We start from the raw sequence: 19,870 nt of genomic DNA, 5'->3' as shown, positions 1-19,870 counted from the left end.
ACACGTAAACTAACGACAACCACTCAATTACAGGCTCCTGATCTGGGACAGGCACTTACATACATAATGTGGCGGGGTTAAACATGTTAGTGGGATCTCAACCCTCCCCTAACCTGGGACAGTGGTATAACAGTACAACATAAGAACGAACTATGAAATCAATTGAAAAATGCTTCACTCCTCGATGGACAAAAATACAAGTGGACGTGGCCGGGTACTTGTACATCCCGACAACAAAAAGACTCTTACGAAACAAATCTGATAGTACTTGCTCGCACTTATCTGACAGCTAGTTCAAAGCCACTAACAACTAATAAAAAATCATGCATCTAAGACTAAATTATCAATCCGTACACATCCAACAGCCAATGGATTTAGTGTAAAGCTTCATAAACAGTCAGAGAAAACATGAACTTGTTTAAGTCCATTTATAAGTAAAATACCAAAAAAAAAAAATCTTTTTGGGACAAAATTCACTTCTGGATACCATGTTATGATCATAAACAAGCTTCTGTCCATGTGAGATGATTTTTCATATGAGAAAGGAAATTATCAGTCAGTAAGATCAAAGGAAAATTTCTTAAAAAGCAATATCTTATTTATCTTTATTTCTGAACAAACCATTTATAGCGGAATGGTACAGATCACGTTAATCCACATACATGAGAGAGAGAGATTTCAGCCCGAATCACATAATCCTTTTTTAACAATGATTCTAAATTATTGATTTTCTTTCACAGGTCATGAGAATTCCAAATTTAAGTGTATTTGAACTATTGTCATATCTAAAGTTTCAGCAGTTTAATATCATTTGCAATGCGCTCTTCTATTGATATTTGATTTCCTTTCTTTTTCTAAGTGGAGGTTGTGTTCTTTTGGTTCTTTTTTCTGTTACAAAAACGTAGGTCTGTGACGATTATTCAAAAAATTAAAACAACACTGAAAGTTTTTGTTTGGGTTATTGTTGCTTAGTCTTAAGTTTTTAATGTTGTGATGTGTGTACTATAATTTGTCTTTTTGTCTTTTACTTTTTTAGCCATGGCGTTTGTCACTTTGTCTTCTAAGCTGAATCTATGAGTTTGAATATCCCTCTGGTATCTTTAGCCCTCTTTTAATCCAACTTAAGGTGGTACCCAACACTACAGGGAGATAACTCTGTAAAATCAGCAGAACGTTTTAATGACGTTGTGTTCTTCAGGGAATATTAAGCTTCTCAATGATCAAAATAAGTGTTTGTCAAACTACTATATAACCAGTGTAATTTTCCTGATTAAATGGTTGGTTCAATTTTTTTGATTTTTTTTATATTTTTGTCAAAGGGTCAAAGTAAATACTTTGTCAAAATTTTATGAAAATTAAACGAGTCAAATTAATTTTAGTTTGAGTGTTGGGTACCACCTTAACTTCATCAAGAAGGCTAAAAGCTGAATATATGACAGCAGAATATGTATATCAACCAAAACAGTTGAAGATCAACATTAGGCCACAGCTTATAAAGAAAACAGAAAAATCATTTAAGAAACCAGTCTGCTGATATAATATTTGTTATTTTATTGCATCCGTTTAAATATAATTATTTTGAAGTATTTACATTATTAATACAATATGGTTTATTTGTTTGGCTTTTTTTCTGACAAAATTACATTTTAACATAACAATGGTATAACAATGGTACATAAATATTTACATCAGAAAAAGAATGAGATTCAATATCATGAATTATGCACAACTAGTACAAATGTCCCATAGTAAAATAAAATCAATTGTCTGGCAATCAATCTAAGATATGACAACTATATTAACAACCCTTGTATATGCAGTAGTTGACAGAGAAACAATAAGGAATGTGAATTCTAATGCAACATCGTTTGTAACGTTCATTTTGATTGGATAAAGTCATTAATATTCACAATTGATGCTATGAAAACGTATGCGCAAGAGTAAACGACGTATATAATTTGACTTGGTTTACTGTCAGTTTCATTAGAATGGAGATAACAATATTGTTTTCAAAGCTACCATGGCATCAGTTGGTGAACTGATGAATGCAAATACCTGTTTACCTATTGATGCCGTCAGAGTTTAAAACAAAAAACAAAAAACTATCGTAGGTGGGGCATAAAAATTGACTTATGCCCTTTCCTCAATCATAATACACATTCTAAAGCATTGTCACAAGTTCTCACATAGATAAAAATAAACTGTATTATATATATATGATATATTTCAGATTTCATCAACTATTTTCACAAATGTCTAAAACCTAACGTACCTTTACCACATTTGTAATCCTTACACATTTTTTTTAAAATTACGTTTGTAATTTCATGTTTAACATTAGTTATTGCCACATTCTAACAAATCTACAAAGCAAAGCAGCATACTTTTTATCACTATGAATATTGCTGACTTAATTTTATTACTGAGTTATACTATTATTGCCTTCCCATTTGCTATTAATGCGACTTGCTAGGTAAAGCAGCATTCTTTCCCCACTAGCAAAATTTATACAAAGATAAATCACAAAATAACATATTAGAAACATGTAAATCAATAAAATACATTTTTTGCCTCATGCTTACAACCAATTTTCTCTAAATGCCCATTTATAATTTTTAAAATGCCATAACTTGTATAAAAAAAACTAAAAAATAAAGCCATCATGAAAATACAATTTTCGTCTCAATGAAAACATCAGAATCCAAAGTTTTCTTCAACAACTTTTGGATTTATTATTATTCGTTAGATACCAGTGGATTTTTTGCCAGTGGTAACCTTGGAACCACAAATTCTCATGTACAACAAATTACAAATTTTCTATTAGAATATATGCATACTTTGACCAAACCACAAAATCAAATATCCACTAAAATGGCAATTTCCCTCAATCCACTAGAAGTAGTACCCTTGAAAATAAGTAAACCCAAAGTACTTTTTTTTTACAATTTCATCACTAAGTTTATCTGACAACAGTTTCATGTCTTATATTTCATGCCTCTGCTCATATGTAGTTACTCATCCACAATTTTCAGATTCTGTACATTTAAAAAAAATATCTTTTGGTTTATAAACATTCCAACTTATCCATTAATTGTTCAAAACAAGGTGTTCTACAAAATCCAGCAGTGTTCCACTATCCATCTGATCAGCAGGTAGTTTTCTGCTCAATGATTCCTAAAAGTATAAGTTCAAAGTTCAAAATTCAGATTTCAAAGTTCTTTATTTTCCAATCAATGGCCCCAGATCAGACATATTAACAATAACACACAATACTTTTGCATTCATGACTTTAACATAACACATAATCATATAAATAGAGATAAAATTACATGTATGTCCCTAATGCTAGTAAAGTAAAGATTGTTTTGGCTTGCTTGCTTTGTTTGTATTAAGGATGTTTGCTCCTCTAACTTTTGATTTTTTGTCAGATTTTCGGAATCCTCTGGTTTTATCCATGTATTTACACAAAAAAAAGTTGCCCACTAACCCCTACTTTTCTTTTCATATTTTTATTACATATTATTCAAAAAGCCATATTTCAAAATCTTATGAAATCCTTGTTATTTTTTCATAGTTTTTTAAACAAAAAGGTACCAATGTTAAGTGAAAGAAAAATCAAGAGAGAATTATTTCCCGCCAATTTTTAATGGTTTATATTTAGAAAACAAGAACACGGACCCTCCATTTTTTTCTGCTTTTTTAGTTTCTTTATTTATATACTTTCAGTTTATAACAGTCTTTTAAAAAGCTTGTTATTTTTAAACAGAGTAGCGAACATCCTTAATGTTTGCTCAAGCTTTATAATTAACATTACATCTTTAAACAATATATATAGGCTTATTCTAACTGTTTATATTATATTTAAATTTGATTGGATGTTATCCCAATTACAATTGTACAATAAAGCAAGCTAGCTAACCTAAGTCTTGCTCTACATGCATTAGGAAATTAGCTGTAAAATTTACATGAATGAGAATACCATAAATTTTATATCATACATATGATCAATACTCTCAATGTGTAAATTTTAAAATTCTGCTAAATGTTGATCTAGTCTTTTGCACATTCCAGTATGATGTCATATGTCCTTTTCCAGTGTCAAACTTTAACATCAGACATTTTAAGGAAGTTTGCTGCTCAGTTTCAAAATAAATAGCTTTCCATAACACTAGTATAGATTGATAGGGGATTAATTAAGGAATCAAACAAGCAAACAAAATATAGGGGTCAATGTGCGTGTTTTCGAGATATTAACCATTGGAATTTTGGCGGGAAAATGTTCTCTCTTGATTTTTCTTAGCCTTATCATTGAACAGTTAAAGTTCTCAAAAACTATTAAAAAATGAATAAGATTTTATAAGACTTTTACAAATGGCTTATAATTATACATGTAAAAGATTTATAAAAAGAAAAATGGGGGTCCATAGGCAATTTTTTTTTAAGGCATTCAAATGGATAAAACCAGAGGATTTCGAAAATCTGACAAAAACTCCAAAACATGACAAGCAAACATCCTTAAGACTTTTTGTATGCTTCAGAATGTAAAAAAATTTTACAAGAGAAGAGTGTCAGGTGAAATGTGTGAGTATTTTGCATATTTTTGAAGACATTACAATTTCCTTTGTCATGTATGAAATGTTCTTCATCTTGACCTTTGAAAGTAAAAAATGACCCAAGGAATAACCAATGAAAATGCCTTAATCTTGTCTTGGGATGCTGGACAAGCCTTTGAAATGAACACAGATTTTCGTATCACACTCCGTGCAATGTGATACAAGAAATATCTGTTCATGCAAGAAATAGATAACAGGCCCGACCATACGAGAAATATAAAACATGTTACATGTATTACAATTACAACTAACCTTAAGTTTGTCTATAATTTGTATTTTAGAACTGATCTTGAGTTTATGTATATATTTGTAACGTAGAATTGACAATGACCTTGTGTATTTTTGAACTGACCTTGAGTTTGTCTATATATTTGTATTTTATAACTGACCTTGATTCTATAGATTTGTATTTTAGAACTGACCTTGAGTTTATCTATATATTTGTATTTATCAGAACTGACCTTGAGTGTGTCTATATATTTGTATTTTAGAACTGACCTTGAGTTTGTCTATATATTTGTATTTAAGAACTGACCTTGACATTGTGTATTTTAGAACTGACCTTGAGTTTGTCTATATATTTTAGGACTGACCTTGAGTTTGTCTATATATTTGTATTTAAGAAATGACCTTGAGATCTTTTTATTTGTATTTTAGAACTGACCTTGAGTTTATCTATATATTTGTATTTCAGAACTGCCATTGAGTTTGTTTAAATATTTGTATTTCAGAACAGATCTTGACCTTGTGTATCTTAGAACTGACCTTGAATTTATCTATATATTTTATGGATGAACTGAAATTGACCATGTGTATTTTTAAACTGACCTTGAGTTTGTCTATATATTTGTATTTTAGAATTGACCTTAACCTTGTGTATTTTAGAACTGACCTTAACCTTGTGTTTTTTAGAACTGACCTTGAGTTTGTCTATATATTTGATTGATGATTGCCAGGAATGATTGAAGTTTATCCAGTCATCAGTCCCTCTGTAAAAATCTCGCACTTTTTTCTGAAAGCAGAGAATAATTATAAAAGACACTATTTTTTAACACATGCTTTTTTTGTTCTTTACAAGTCATTGCTTTATATTCAATTACAATGTCAATTTTCCTTGTAGTTCTCAGGTTAAGCTATGGGACATCATGAAAAAAAAACTATCTTGTAAAACAAACAAACATTTTGTATACAACTTTTTCTACACAATTTCAATTCCTTATGGAATTTCATGGATTTATTTTACATTAGAAATTATTAATGTTGATTTTACTTGGAAGTGATGGTATTTGATTGCAATATAATATATGAGATTGTCTAATAAAAACCATTGTTACAACAAAGTAATTATCCAATCAAATGCCTTCTTTCTAATTCTAAATACATCCTTACCATCTCACTCAGGAGTTCCTCTGTGACTGATTGGTTTTGATTGAGTACATATGCTACTTTCATAGGAATACCACAGTCTGCGGGCTCATCCTGAAATGTAAATATAATTTTCTAGGAATGCTTATAAAACATATTGGTAAATACAGTGTAACCTGTGTAATCAAACACACTGGAAACCAGAAAAAATGTTGGATTTAGCAAGGTTTAAGAATACCAAGTTTTTTTTTCTGTACAGAGAGACATATTTTGGGACTAGAAAAATGTGTTGGTTGAAGCAGAATGTTTGAATACTCAGGTGTCAGATAAGCCAGGTTACACTGTAATGAATTTTGGTGAACTGATCTTGGAAATGAACATTACACATTTTTTTTAAGAATTCAACTTCAATGGATGTTAGGCAGATTTTTACAATTATTTGACTTACTCTTAGTTAGGGACTTTCATTAGATGTAGTCTTTTTGCAAATAACTTCAAGAAACCAATTATCAATCAGTCAAAAAAAAATTGAAAATGTTTTTTTTTCAATTTAAAATACAACTTGTAGTAGTAAAGTTTTATAAATTTTTTTAAAATCAATTTCAACAACTAAAAGAACATGTCTGATATTTATGCTTATATGTTATATATATTACATTATTTTTTCAAAACAAATATAGCATTGTTGTATTTTGATCTAACATTGATCAGGTAAATTTTGATTCAATAAAAAATATTTTGATGGCAGATATCCCTAAAGATACCAGAGGGACATTCAAACTCATAAATCGAAAAATAAACTGACAATGCCATGACTAAAAAAGAAAAAGACAAACAGACAAACAATAGTTCACATAACATTACATAGAAAACTAAAGAATAAAGAACACAAACTAATTATTTCCTTAGAATAAAAATTACCCACCTCTAATGGAGGCATGACCATAAACATATTATAGCTGGAATCAATACTGGACTGGACTTTGTGGAATGGTGCTGAAATAATAATATAACTTTTTTTATTAAAAAAAAAATGATCCTTAAATTTCCAATGCTTTATCACCAACTTTTAATTTCTAGTTAATTGTTTCAATCCTATATATGTACTTCCTTCGTATTCTTATTTGCTGTAGAACATTCTCTTTGTCAATTAAAATATCAAGCTTTTGAACTGAGGTACCTAATTGGCTGAAAGAATGAAGGTTAAAATTATCAACCAATGACATGCCTCTTCTCAAACAATTTAAATAATATCTTGCATTTTGAATAAATGTATCAAATTATGTATAATTGACTGAAAGAATGATTGTAAAATTATCAATCAATGACATGCCTCGTCTCAAAAAATTTAAATGATGTCTTGCTTTTTGAACTGGATATCTAATTGGTTGGAATAAATATTGCTAAAATTATCAACCAATGACAGGCTTTGTCTCATACACTTACATGTAATGATACCCACACATGGGTAATATGTAGCACCAGATCCCTTCATACGAAGTTGATATGACATCTGACAACCTATATCTCGTATCGAAGGATCTGGTTGGCTGCAAGGATGGCTATGATACCAGCCAACCAATGACAATCCTCGTCTCTTCATCACCTTTTTAATCTGAAATATAAACTTTGAATATTACACAACTAATAATAATGGCCACTGGTATCTATTTCATATGAGTAATGACCTTTTATAAACCCTGTTTAGTTTAAATAAGGCCAATTTGGATCCTGACATTTTGCACAGACATATGGGCAGTGGCCCAGTGTTATAAGTAGTTAATCTACAGATATCACTAGCCTAGGCAGTTAGATCAAAGGAAAAATGTACAAATTGCCAATCATTTTTATCAAATCCCTCCATGTATTGAAGTCAAATATCAACTGCTTAGGATTGCCAATATTCTGGTGGAAGGTCATGGTTCTCTCAAATAAAAACCTAGCCACCATAATATAGCCAAGCTGAAAGTTGTATTTAACAAAAATCAATCAATTAATTTTTATAGCAGTTTGTATATTGTTGAGACTACTTGTTGCCTTTTTTGTTTGTTATTGGGGCTGATTGCATTCTCCTGACATCCCCTTTTATTCATGAGTATTTACCTCTTCTTCCACATCAGCAGATTTATGTCCGTCTGACAACTGACTTTTACATGGGAATGCTTCTATTATACTTAAATCTGTAACAGAAATGGAAATCTAATATTAAAACACCATCAATAATAATTAATGAAAAAAGTACAAAATATGTTCTATAACTGACAAATTTTTATGACTGTTAGCCTTGCTCCAAAGTATCTTCGTTTGGTCATAAAATTAAGGAAATTTTCAAAATATCTGAAATATCTAAGAACTTAAAATGTATTTACAATAAAAGATTTTTCAGATTTAAAAAAGAAAAAAAATAAGGAAAATTTCAACTACATTAAGGCAAACCTAATTAAATTATCTTAAAAACTGTTCGCCAGAGATACAATAAAGCAAAACTTTTGTGAAAGTGTTATGTGCTACACTATTCTTCAACAGGTATGAATTAATAGTTTGTGTAATTTTTCAGGCATTTCACAAAAAAAACATTATATATCATGTAGGTTTTCTATCTTATACTAGAAGGCTTCTAATAAAAAAAAAAAAAAAGGCGTTGGACAATGCTATCAAAAACATGTCAATAGGACAGAGAAATAACCCTAGCTGTAAAAATACCTGTATTTTTTAATAACACATCTTTACCATAAGAAATCAATAGATTTCTCTCACAAAAACATTTTATTGAATCTTCTAATACCGGTAGTCTTATTATTTTGCTTTTTTGGTTGCCAATAATTTTTGGGGGTTTCCTTAACAAGGCATGAATTTTGTAATTGCTTAAGTTGGTACAAAACACTACAGGGAGATAACTCTGTAAAAATCAAATGAACACATTCTAATGTTGAAGAAATATTAAGTTTCTCAATGATCAAAATATGTTCTTGTCAGACTACTATATATCCAATGAAATTTTTCTGATAAAGTCTGTGGTTCAAGTTTTTTTTTTATTTTCATTTTTTTGTCAAAGTTTGAAAGCAAATTGTTTTATCAAACTTCAATGAAAATTAAACTACCCAATTTAATTTTTGTCAAGGTGTTTGGTACCACCTTAATTTGAGGATTTATAACTTACGCTGAGTTTGTGTATTCCATGTTCCACCGAGGTATCCAACAACTTCATTTGAGGTAAGATGGCAATGGAAATCCTTAAAAAAAATATTTATTCATTAAAGTATAAACTCATTCCTCCATACAAATCTTAGCATAATAATTTATAGTTTTAAATAATTATGTCATTAACAAGAGGCTTCTATGAGACTGATTCAATAACCTAGTAAAATATTGTTTTAAGCACTTCCTGGAGTCTTTTAATAGCTTCGTGCACTAGTGAAGATCTGGTATTGCTTATCATTTTGCTGTGTACCGTGTCTACCCATCTAATATAGTTTTCAAGATAATAGGCAAAACACAAAATTATTCAAAATCTTCATTTAATAGGAACAATTGTTTTTTTCACCAAGTAAAGCTGTTGTTTACTTTTTTGCCATGATGTTACTTTGTCTTTCGTTTATGAGTTTGGTATCTTCCCCTCTGATTTTTGAGAGTCACAAACTCCAGTATTACCCCATGTTTTATTTTTAGCCAAATTAATTGCTGAATCAAATTGTTGGATACAAGGGACATTTATGTAAAATGGTAAAGTTGTTTAATATTAGCTCATTTTCAGAGTAGCAGATTTTGTCATTAAAAGTTTACAAGGATGGAAATACAGAAGGACAAAAGACCCCCAAGTAATGGCAATTGCTTTGGTGAGGTTCGAACCTTTAAGGTGTAATACCACCAAATCATGGTATGTCACATACGAAAATAGGTCGGATGAATTTGACAGTTGTAGGTAATTAATCCTACATTTTATTGCAGTAAAACATTTTCTGTGTCATAAACATATGTCGTGGGTATTTTAAAGCACCATTATTTTTTTCATTTTTGGGTTTCTATAGAATATATTTGAAACTTGAGCTTACATGGTTACTAAATCTTGTACAAAGGTTAAATAAGGGGGGGGAATTTGATTGGTTAACTTCCAGTGATGGTTTTTTTCTTATGTGCAATGGAATGTTATGTGATTTTTTTTCTATTGCACTGGACAGGATAAAACTTTACTCATGCCAAGTATTTCTTTATTTGAAACCAAGATAAATTCTGCACATTTCTTTTGGAAAGTGCAAATTAAACAGATGAATTCCCCCCAGCCTGTTAACAGGTCTCATTCTTAGAATACTCACCATAAGTAATAAAACATTAGTTGATAATGATACTGTGAATGGCTGAGTCTTTCCTAATGATTTAAATGATTCACATAACACAAAGGTACCAGGCTTCCTGAAAATAGAAAACATGGATTCACATAACATAAAGGTACCAGGCTTTCTGAAAATAGAAAACATGATTCACATTACACAAAGGTCCCAGGCTTTCTGAAAATAGAAAACATGATTCACATAACACAAAGGTCCCAGGCTTTCTGAAAATAGAAAAATTGATTCACATAACACAAAGGTCCCAGGCTTTCTGAAAACAGAAAAACATGATTCACATTACACAAAGGTCCCAGGCTTTCTGAAAATAGAAAACATGATTCACATAACACAAAGGTCCCAGGCTTTCTGAAAATAAAAAAAACATGATTCACATTAAACAAAGGTCCCAGGCTTTCTGAAAACAGAAAAACATGATTCACATAACACACAGGTACCAGGCTTTCTGAAAATAGAAAACATTATTCACATAACACAAAGGTCCCAGGCTTTCTGAAAACAGAAAAACATGATTCACATTACACAAAGGTCCCAGGCTTTCTGAAAACAGAAAAACATGATTCACATTACACAAAGGTCCCAGGCTTTCTGAAAATAGAAAACATGATTCACATAACAAAGGTACCAGGCTTTCTGAAAATAGATAAACATGATTCACATTACACAAATGTACTAGGCTTTCTGAAAACAGAAAACATGATTCACATTACACAAAGGTACCAGGCTTTCTGAAAACAGAAAAAAACATGATTCACATTACACAAAAATTTGAGAGAAATAATGAGTCACATAACACAAAAGTAAAAAAGATGACATTGAAAAATAATAATTCAAATATGTGTCATTATTTTTAAATGGAAATCATAACTTCTATCTGAATTTTGCAAACTCTGTTCATATTTATAAATCACTATTTGATTATACAGAAATTTACTTCAAACATAAAACTCTTGTAAATATATGGCATATTCAGCAATTTGAGAACGATGAAAATGATGCAACCAAAACTCCAACTTGATCTGTGTTTGGTGGGAATAAGCATTGTGTATAAGTTTCATAACATTTGGTTTAAGAAAAATACAGTAAGAATTCGGCAACTGCAAATTCAGCAATTTTTTAAAGGGACATAACTCTTGAAAGCTGAAGGTGACGCCACATAAATCTGATCTTGATTACATTATAACATTGGAGGCGTTAAAATTGAAAAGCTTATGAAGTTTGTACCATGCATTGTCATAAAAAAAACAGGCTTCACGAAAACTAAATGCCTGTACGAGCTATTTCCTAGAAGTTTTGCTCACTCAGAGCTTACCAGTAGAAATGACCAACATGCACATGATCTGTAGTGTATTTCTTTTAAGCAGATGGGAAACCATGCAAATACTTGTTCCCCTTCAAAAATAATTTACCTTTTCATATGCATTCTAGTTATAATACAAAATAATACATCAAAAACTTTATGATTGATTAAAATCATACAATGATACTAAACAATGGAAATTTAACCTATCTTATCTTAATCTTAATTCTTTCCGCGCCAGAAATCGCATAAGGACTCTATGCTTTATGATGCAACATTATTTTCATCTTGGTGTATGATCAATGAGTTACTCAAATTCCTTTAGATTCTAAAGAGGCAAATTGACAGTGAAACTTACAAGTCCTGGTTCCCTTTTCTTAAGTTGGAATGATGAACTGATACCATTTGTTTTACACGAGATTCCTTGTTCCCTGTTTCCATCTTTGTACTTTTTTTCTCTGGTTCCTTCATTGACAAATTTAAAGCTGGAAAAAAAGAAAATTAACAAATCTTTAACTGTTTACTCCTTTTTTAATTTCATCATTTTTTGTGTAAGACACCATATACAAGTCTCTGAATATTTTCAACTTTTTTTGTCATATTTTCCACATGGATTTTATGTTGATATTTCTTAAATTGACATTCAGTCACATGCAAACCAGTTGTATTGTTCCACATGATTTTCAAATTTCTAATTGCCTGTAATTTCCAGTGCTTACTTTGAGTGCTTTGTATCTTTTCAAGTAAATTCTGAGACCAAGAAATGTTTGGTTCCAAACGTCACCTTATGTGTCTAGGTCTATTGATACATTCCTGACTGATGAATATTAGAGAAGAAAATATCTTCGGAGGCATGCCATATTCTAAATTGCTTTTTTTCATTTACTGGAGTACTTGACAGAACACTGAGGTGCTGTTAGTTAAGTGTTTTGGCATTACCTATACAGTAAAACCTGTATAAACCGGCTGGCTATGGGACTATGAAAAAGGGCTGGTTTGGACAGTGAGCCGGTTTATTCATTTTTCCGTTTTGACCAGAAGTAAATGACTTTGAATTACTTCCATGATCGTTAATTTGAAACGTTGGTATGGTCGATTAAAAAGCAAGAATATTTTCAAAGAAAATTTCATCACTGTCGAAACCTTGTTTTAAAGTGTTCAATGCATATTGTTTGTTGTCATCTGGGTGTTCTTCATTATCGGGGTCATTGGTTACGGGGTTCACAACAGAGAACCCAGGATTTCGAAAACACGTTTTATTTTTTTTTATCCAAATTACAATGTAAATTCAATCCGAGATGTATTTGGTGTGTCTTTCCGTTTAATTGACACGTTTACATGTATTATGTCTTGATAAATAATACAGCTCACCACTTTCTGATTGTAAGTTTACAGATTAACACCTGACTAATTAATTACCTTGAAAAGCCATATTGTATAAACAAATATGTTTTGATTACGTATCAATCATTTTAAATTAATTAGACTAACTGGTTTTGACAGGTAATAATTGATTTAATTAAGAGTATTGGGACTGCAACATAAGACCGGAATTCGGAATACACAGTGTCCGGTTTACAAAGGGTATTTTGACAAAGACTTCGAAGGGAAAAAAATGGGACTTTAATTTTCGGCCGGAATGAACAGGAATCCTGTTTATTCAGGGTCTGGTTTACTCAGGTTTGACTGTATATAGGTATACTTTTTTGTTTATCATAAGATACTTTATAAAAATAAGAAGATGTGATATGATTGCAAATGAGACAACTATCCACCAAAGTTCAGATAAAGTGGATGTAAGCAATTAAAGGCAACCTACCTTCTTCTTGTATCTCAGGCTTGTAATTGTCTCCAGGACTTCTGTAATTAAAATTAAAATTGAAATTACTCATTGCAGCCTTAGATTAAATCAAAATAAATCATAAATCAAATTCAAAATGCCACAATTAAAAATATTTTGGTTTGCCCAAACCCTACTCAGAGGTTGAGACAGTGGATAGGTAGGCATTTTCTTTTTTTTTTAAAGAGAAATTGAAGTATTGGGTGTTTATTAGTCTTCATGCCTGTCTGATTAAAAAAAACTTCTTCAAATCAGGACAATAAAAGAATTTGAGTAGGCAGCTTTTTTCTTGGTAGGTAGCGTTTGGGCAAACAATCCTATTCTTTTTTATGGCCTGATAGCAACACAAGAAAATGTGGGTAATGAAAGTCTTGTGAACCTCTGCTCTTTTGTTGGGTTGTTGTCTCTTTGACACATTCCCCATTTCCATTCTCTTTTCTAATTAAAACTAAACAGTCCATGTAACATTGATTTAAGTAATCTGCAGTTGGATTTGAGTTATCAAGTTGAACACTTGTTAAATTTTTTAACAAAAAGGTAATTAGCTAACACAGTATCTTTCACAACTAAATAAATCCATTCTTCAAAGCTTCTACAAACTGTTATGAATATTTACTGTTAATTTAGAAATTACTGCATATTGATGATGCCATTGTTAATCAGAGAAATTTATTCTTGATTGTTGATCAAAGGACATATTCTTGATTATAAAAAGATACTTCCAGAAATGCTACAAATAGATTATTGGACAAACAATAGACATGATAGAAAGGCATAATAACATTTTATTCATCATCTGTATGAATGTATTGCTGTCATTACCTACGAGCGGAGTCATTGCCATTATCCATTGAGGATTTCAGACTGTGGCCTATTAGTGGAGGTAAATTCGGAAATTACTGATGTGATTGTTGATTGTATGCATAAGCTTAATAAACTAAAGTGATTTCAGAAAAGGGGACAGACAAAATTTGGTGAGGGGGTATAATAACATTTCAACATCTGTATATAGGTACTACGGTCATTACCTACAAGCAGGGTCATTGCCATTATTCATCGAGGGTTTCACACTGAGGTCAATTGGTGGAGGTATTGCTTTGAATTCTGTTGCTGAACTTGAAACTTGGCCATTCTGACTTCTTCCATTTTGCTGGTCATTGTGGTCTTTAGATACACCTCTAGCAAGATTGCTGAAATCAAATACTTTTGGACGGTCACTATGGTTACTTTGTATACTGGCTGCACTTCCAGGCCTTTCACCATTTTGTTCCATCATAAAAACTCTTGGCGACTATGAAAAATAATATTTTGTAATTAAGACTTAAATTAACAATCAGTATTAAATTACTATAGAATACCACTAAACTGGCACTTCTCCCTGTATGAATTTACATAAGTTTTATATAAGAAATAGAACTACAAATGTGTACATGTCATTTGACAGTATTTTTCCACCTACTAAAAAAAACTCCCATTCTAATTCTCTTTCATGGACAAGCACTTGTGTATGCTTAAATGTTGGTATATATTTGAAATGGGAATTCCACACTATCAACATACATGTACTACAATCTGTCTATACCTATATTTTGGCATTACAAAAGATCATGTTGACTCTGACTCTTAATGACGTCTTTATATTAAATTCATTGGATTTTGGATGTGTACTGATTGATATTTTAGTCTTAGATACATTGTACATGATTTTCTTTTATTAGTTGTTAACTTGTTATAGGCTTTGAACTAGCTGTCAATAACTGCAAGTACTCTCATATCTGTACTTTGTGATTTTTTAGCTGTTAAGAATGTATAAATAACACCACTGTCCCAGGTATAGGGGAGGGGTGAGCAAATATTAACATGTTTTACCCTGCCACATTCTTGTGTGCAAGTCTGCCAAGTCATATGTGCAAGTATAAAATCATAATATAATTTGTTTAAGGCGAAAATAATCAGAAATAACCACTAGTGTTGCAAATCAATAATTAAATTCAAGACCCTTAACATTAACTATATATAATTATATATTACAGATATTTGCGTATTAAGTTGTCAATGAATTATAACTTACAACTGACTCCCTCCTAGCAGGACTTCCTGGTCTATGTTTCCTGAACCAAGATGTCTTCCACATGTCCAACTTTTTACCTTTGTACATCACCTATAATATTTATTATAAGATCAAACGTTCTACACACAATTACTAAGTTATGTAACAAAGGATATGCATTACCTTTAAACATTACATGAAAACTTTCCAATTTTGTTAGTGTCTTTCTAGTATTCAACAATTTCACGGTAATGGCCTTGAGTGAGTTTTTCATTTCATCAAAATACTATATTGTTCTGATATTGTACAGGTCTTTTTTGTTGTCTTCCTTGAACTTATAAGGTTTATATCATTTTTTTGTTTCTTCCTCCCCTCTTTTTATGACTGCATGAAATAAATATGAAAATCATGAAAATGATTGATGTCTAACAGTAACATGAGTAATGATTCTTTTATTGCAAACAAAAAGTAAAGTACATCACAGTTTGAAATACAGATCCTGAGTCCAATCCTTGTTAACAAGGATCTGACAATGCTACTTTCCACTTTCTATTTCAAAGACCATTCAGGATCTTCTAGTTTTATTGTAAATATGCACATCTTCAAAATTTTAAAGGTGGAATTGCAATAATTCTAGTGCAATCACCTTTACTTCATATCTCTTGAGAAAGATGAAAGGTTGCTCTAATCAAAATAAGTAGCACTTCAGAAAGATATACTTGGCAATAACGAAGTTTTTTTTCTAAGATTTCATTAAAAGTGTCAATGGAAATGTATCTACCTCTGACAAGTCAATAGGAAAAAAACAGGTAAAGACTTTAGATCTGTATGTGCAAAAATTCTTACATCTTTTTTTTTAATTATCAATTTTCAATTTTTAGGTTATCTTTCCCTTTTTGTTATGATTGCATAATACTTACAGAATTCCACCCACAACCAGATTTTTTCAGGGGGTTAACCTGGCGTTTACAATGTGCAGCCCAAGCACTTGGTGTGCCAAACATCTCTTTTGTGGCAGGCGTCATTATTTTACCATTCGGCAGTAGGTCAGCGATAAACTTCCTTCCCTGAAAATAACATTAGACATTTTTGTGTATTAAAACATATTCCTCCACATAAAACTAATTATATAAGACAATGTCAGTTCAATTGAAATGTTAAATTATCTCCCCTTATAATTTAAATAATACTATGGTCATGATGTTTTACAATTATTATTAAATAAGAACTGCAATCTTCAACTGCATAAAATCTTTTAAAATTTAGTTAATTGTTCTTATATACACCTACATATAGGAAAGAAACTTTTTTGTCAAGATAACTTATAGCGTTATAAATTATCTCCCCTTATAATTTAAATGATACTATGGTCATGATGTTTTACAATTATTACTAAATAAGGACTGCAATCTTCAATTGCATAAACTGAATAAATTCTTTTAAAATTTAGTTAATTGTTCTTATATACACCTACATATAGGAAAGAAACTTTTTTGTCAAGATAACCATGATAACTTATAGAGTTTGAATTTCCCTTCTAAGATATCGGTCACTTCTCTTGTTTAACAATCAAAATGAATCAAGCAACACCACCATGAAAGATTTTGACAGGGTTATTGTGTGCATTATGCACTCTGTTTGATCAGTTTAAGGTTGATATAAAACATGACTGCACTAATAAAATGCTCCCATAGCTTTTAGTGTGCTGTTTTATTCACTATTGTTTATAGATGTAAGAAGATGCGGTATGGGTGCCAATGAGACAACACTCCATAACAGTCACAATATTTAAAAGGTAAACCATTACAGGTCAATTCATTTTTAGCCTGGTGTTGTCAATATGATTAATGTCTGTCCATTTGTAATTATGATTTCTTATTGCCCCTGAATTTTTTCTTATCAAATTCTCTTACTAAATATTTAAGAGTTAGAAGTCCATTGCCTGGTTCTATAATGCCATCGATAATAAGCATCTGTAAAGTGACACCACGACCAGTAATGGCTGTTTTTACAAAGTTCTCAGAAATGCTACTTTCTTCATCACAGTCATTTTCATCATCAAAATCTTCCTCCATTTCGTCCGCCATCTTGTTATCTAAAATTAAATTAATATGTCATGAATGCATAATCATAAAATTGACAATGGAAAGGGGGAATGTTGCAAAATTGTTGCCTTTTATCATGTTTATGTTGTCATTTCCAATTTGTAAAAAAATAATTTTTTTGCACTGCATGCACTGTGAAGTTACATGTATATCCAATTTGGTGTATAATATCCAAAACAGATACATTATAGTATAACTCCTTTGGGAGATAATCCCCTATCTGGTCTAGGCCTTAATAGCAGATTTTAGGGAATTGATTTTGCTCATTGTCGAAGGTAACCTAAAGGTGCTTTAATCCACATCATATAAATTTGTATTTCTTGGATCTTTGTCTTATTGGCAATCATACCACATACTACATCTCCTTATGTTATTAAATTGATAGTGGCTAATAATAATAATTATTTTGATGAATAATAGCCATTGCCTAATAAATGTGCACAATACAGTGATATTGTTTGCCTTAAATTACTGGAGAATAAAGGCTTTTTCCCCTGGACATGCTGGAGAAGAATTCCAATTTGAAAAGAAAATGGCTTAAAATTATTCCCAAAAAGACAACCTTTTTCCTAGTCCAAATAATTATGACGTCTTGAAAGGCTATTATAATTTTTTTCTTTGACGCCTTACTTTGACGTCATAACGCCAAACTCATATTTTAGGAGTATAAAATATATTTTTGAACCAAACTGGGTAAATTTTGACGGGACCTGAATTTCCTGATAATGTAAAACAAAGGTTTCCGGAGATTCGGGTCTGTAAAATTTACCTTGTTTGGTGTAAAAATTATTTTATAATCTCCTAAAAAGAAATCAGATAAACGTTTTAAAAAATGCAGTCAATAGGGCTCTTCACGGTTAGTTCGGCCATATTGGATAGGGGGCAGATTTTCATAATAGAGGTAAAAATGGTGTGAAAAATACGGGAAAACATCATTAAAACAGAGCTGTTGCTTGGAAACACACATAGGATTTCCCACACTTTCATACCATTTCCACCTCCTTCCAAAAAATCTGCCCCCTATCCAATATGGCCGAACTAACCGTGAAGAGCCCTATTTGAAAGGGGGTCTGCAAATTGAAGTTCCAGTCAAATTCATCTAAAATTCTCAATTTGATAAAAATGACGCATATTTTCCCAATAAAAAAGGGTAGAGGTAGTTTTGAAAAAGCCAACAATATCACTGCACTAAATGTATGTACTTTGAGATACCTCCAATTTAGACACACCCCTTGATCATGTTGATTGACTGCAAGGGTACAGCGGATCCATGTACACTCCCTAAGGATTAATGGAGATGTGTCCTTTACAATATTATCCCACCACCAGAACAATCCCCATCCAACACTGCCCAAGGGAGTGTGTAGGACACTGGGAAGTCTGTTATTATGACTAATTTTTGTTTTGAAGATTCATTTCTTTGTCATGACTCAAATCTAGGAAAATTGTGCTGAATTATTGAGCAATTATTTAGAAATTACAGATTACAATACAAATATTTTCTTGGCCTATATACATGATATATGTTATCTATACATTTTAATCATTTTTAAATGTTGTTGAATAAATTTGGGTTCAAACTCTGAAATTCTTTGACTGTCCACTGCTTTGGTTTAAATAAATGCATGGAAATGATTGGTCGATATTTTTCATTACATCAATTTCAGTAAGAAAGTTTGAAAATAATACCCATTTTTATTCAAACATCAATATATAGTTTGAACATTGTTTACAAACAAGTTTTCCCTCTTTGTTTACATGTGCTTCCTGTGACCTTTCAGGTGCGGTTCAACATGTTTTCTTGAATTTTAATTGGATGATTAATTTAATAGCTAAAAAATAAAACAAATAGTTAGAGTATTCAAAATCTTCAAATTTGTTAAATGTTTCACTAATCACATGATTTATATGTTCTTTGTTTTCAAAAAAATATCTAAAATATTTGTTTTCAATTTTCTGCGTGTCTAAAACGTAAGTGTTGACAGATTGTTCTCATTCGGGATTTTATAATATACAAACAAGTCGTTTCATATAACTTTAAAGACAACGCACCCAAATGTTCAAAAAAGAAAAAAATCATGCTCCCGAATCAGTTTTCTGAACAAGCCTTAAAGGTTATTCAATAGATATCATAACATGATACATCTTTTTTAAGTGTACAAGCCTTCACTATTCAACTTTAATTTAGTTTTCAGTTTATGGTAGTGCGCTGTTGTTTAAACTTAAATTTTATCTTTGACTATTTTTTGCT

The 19,870-nt window shown here is 31.0% G+C and overlaps 1 protein-coding gene across 1 annotated transcript; it reads right to left on the bottom strand.

Moving 5' to 3' along the window:
* Positions 1-1,534: 1,534 nt before the first annotated feature.
* LOC143059636 (MPN domain-containing protein-like) lies at positions 1,535-19,411 on the bottom strand. The gene is made up of 15 exons (XM_076233151.1): positions 19,309-19,411; positions 17,428-17,609; positions 16,435-16,581; positions 15,536-15,625; positions 14,493-14,755; positions 13,444-13,484; positions 11,983-12,109; positions 10,292-10,388; positions 9,139-9,211; positions 8,082-8,158; positions 7,425-7,593; positions 6,904-6,974; positions 6,003-6,092; positions 5,533-5,625; positions 1,535-3,174 (listed from the first exon to the last, which is right to left on the bottom strand). The coding sequence occupies exons 1-15, from the start codon at positions 19,310-19,312 to the stop codon at positions 3,088-3,090; spliced, it is 1,611 nt and encodes a 536-aa protein (XP_076089266.1). The 5' UTR covers positions 19,313-19,411; the 3' UTR covers positions 1,535-3,087.
* Positions 19,412-19,870: the final 459 nt, after the last annotated feature.

This window comes from Mytilus galloprovincialis, chromosome 14, assembly GCF_965363235.1.
Source record: "Mytilus galloprovincialis chromosome 14, xbMytGall1.hap1.1, whole genome shotgun sequence".
In the NCBI taxonomy this organism is placed as follows: Eukaryota; Metazoa; Mollusca; class Bivalvia; order Mytilida; family Mytilidae; genus Mytilus; species Mytilus galloprovincialis.
This window is presented reverse-complemented; position numbering and strand designations above follow the sequence as displayed.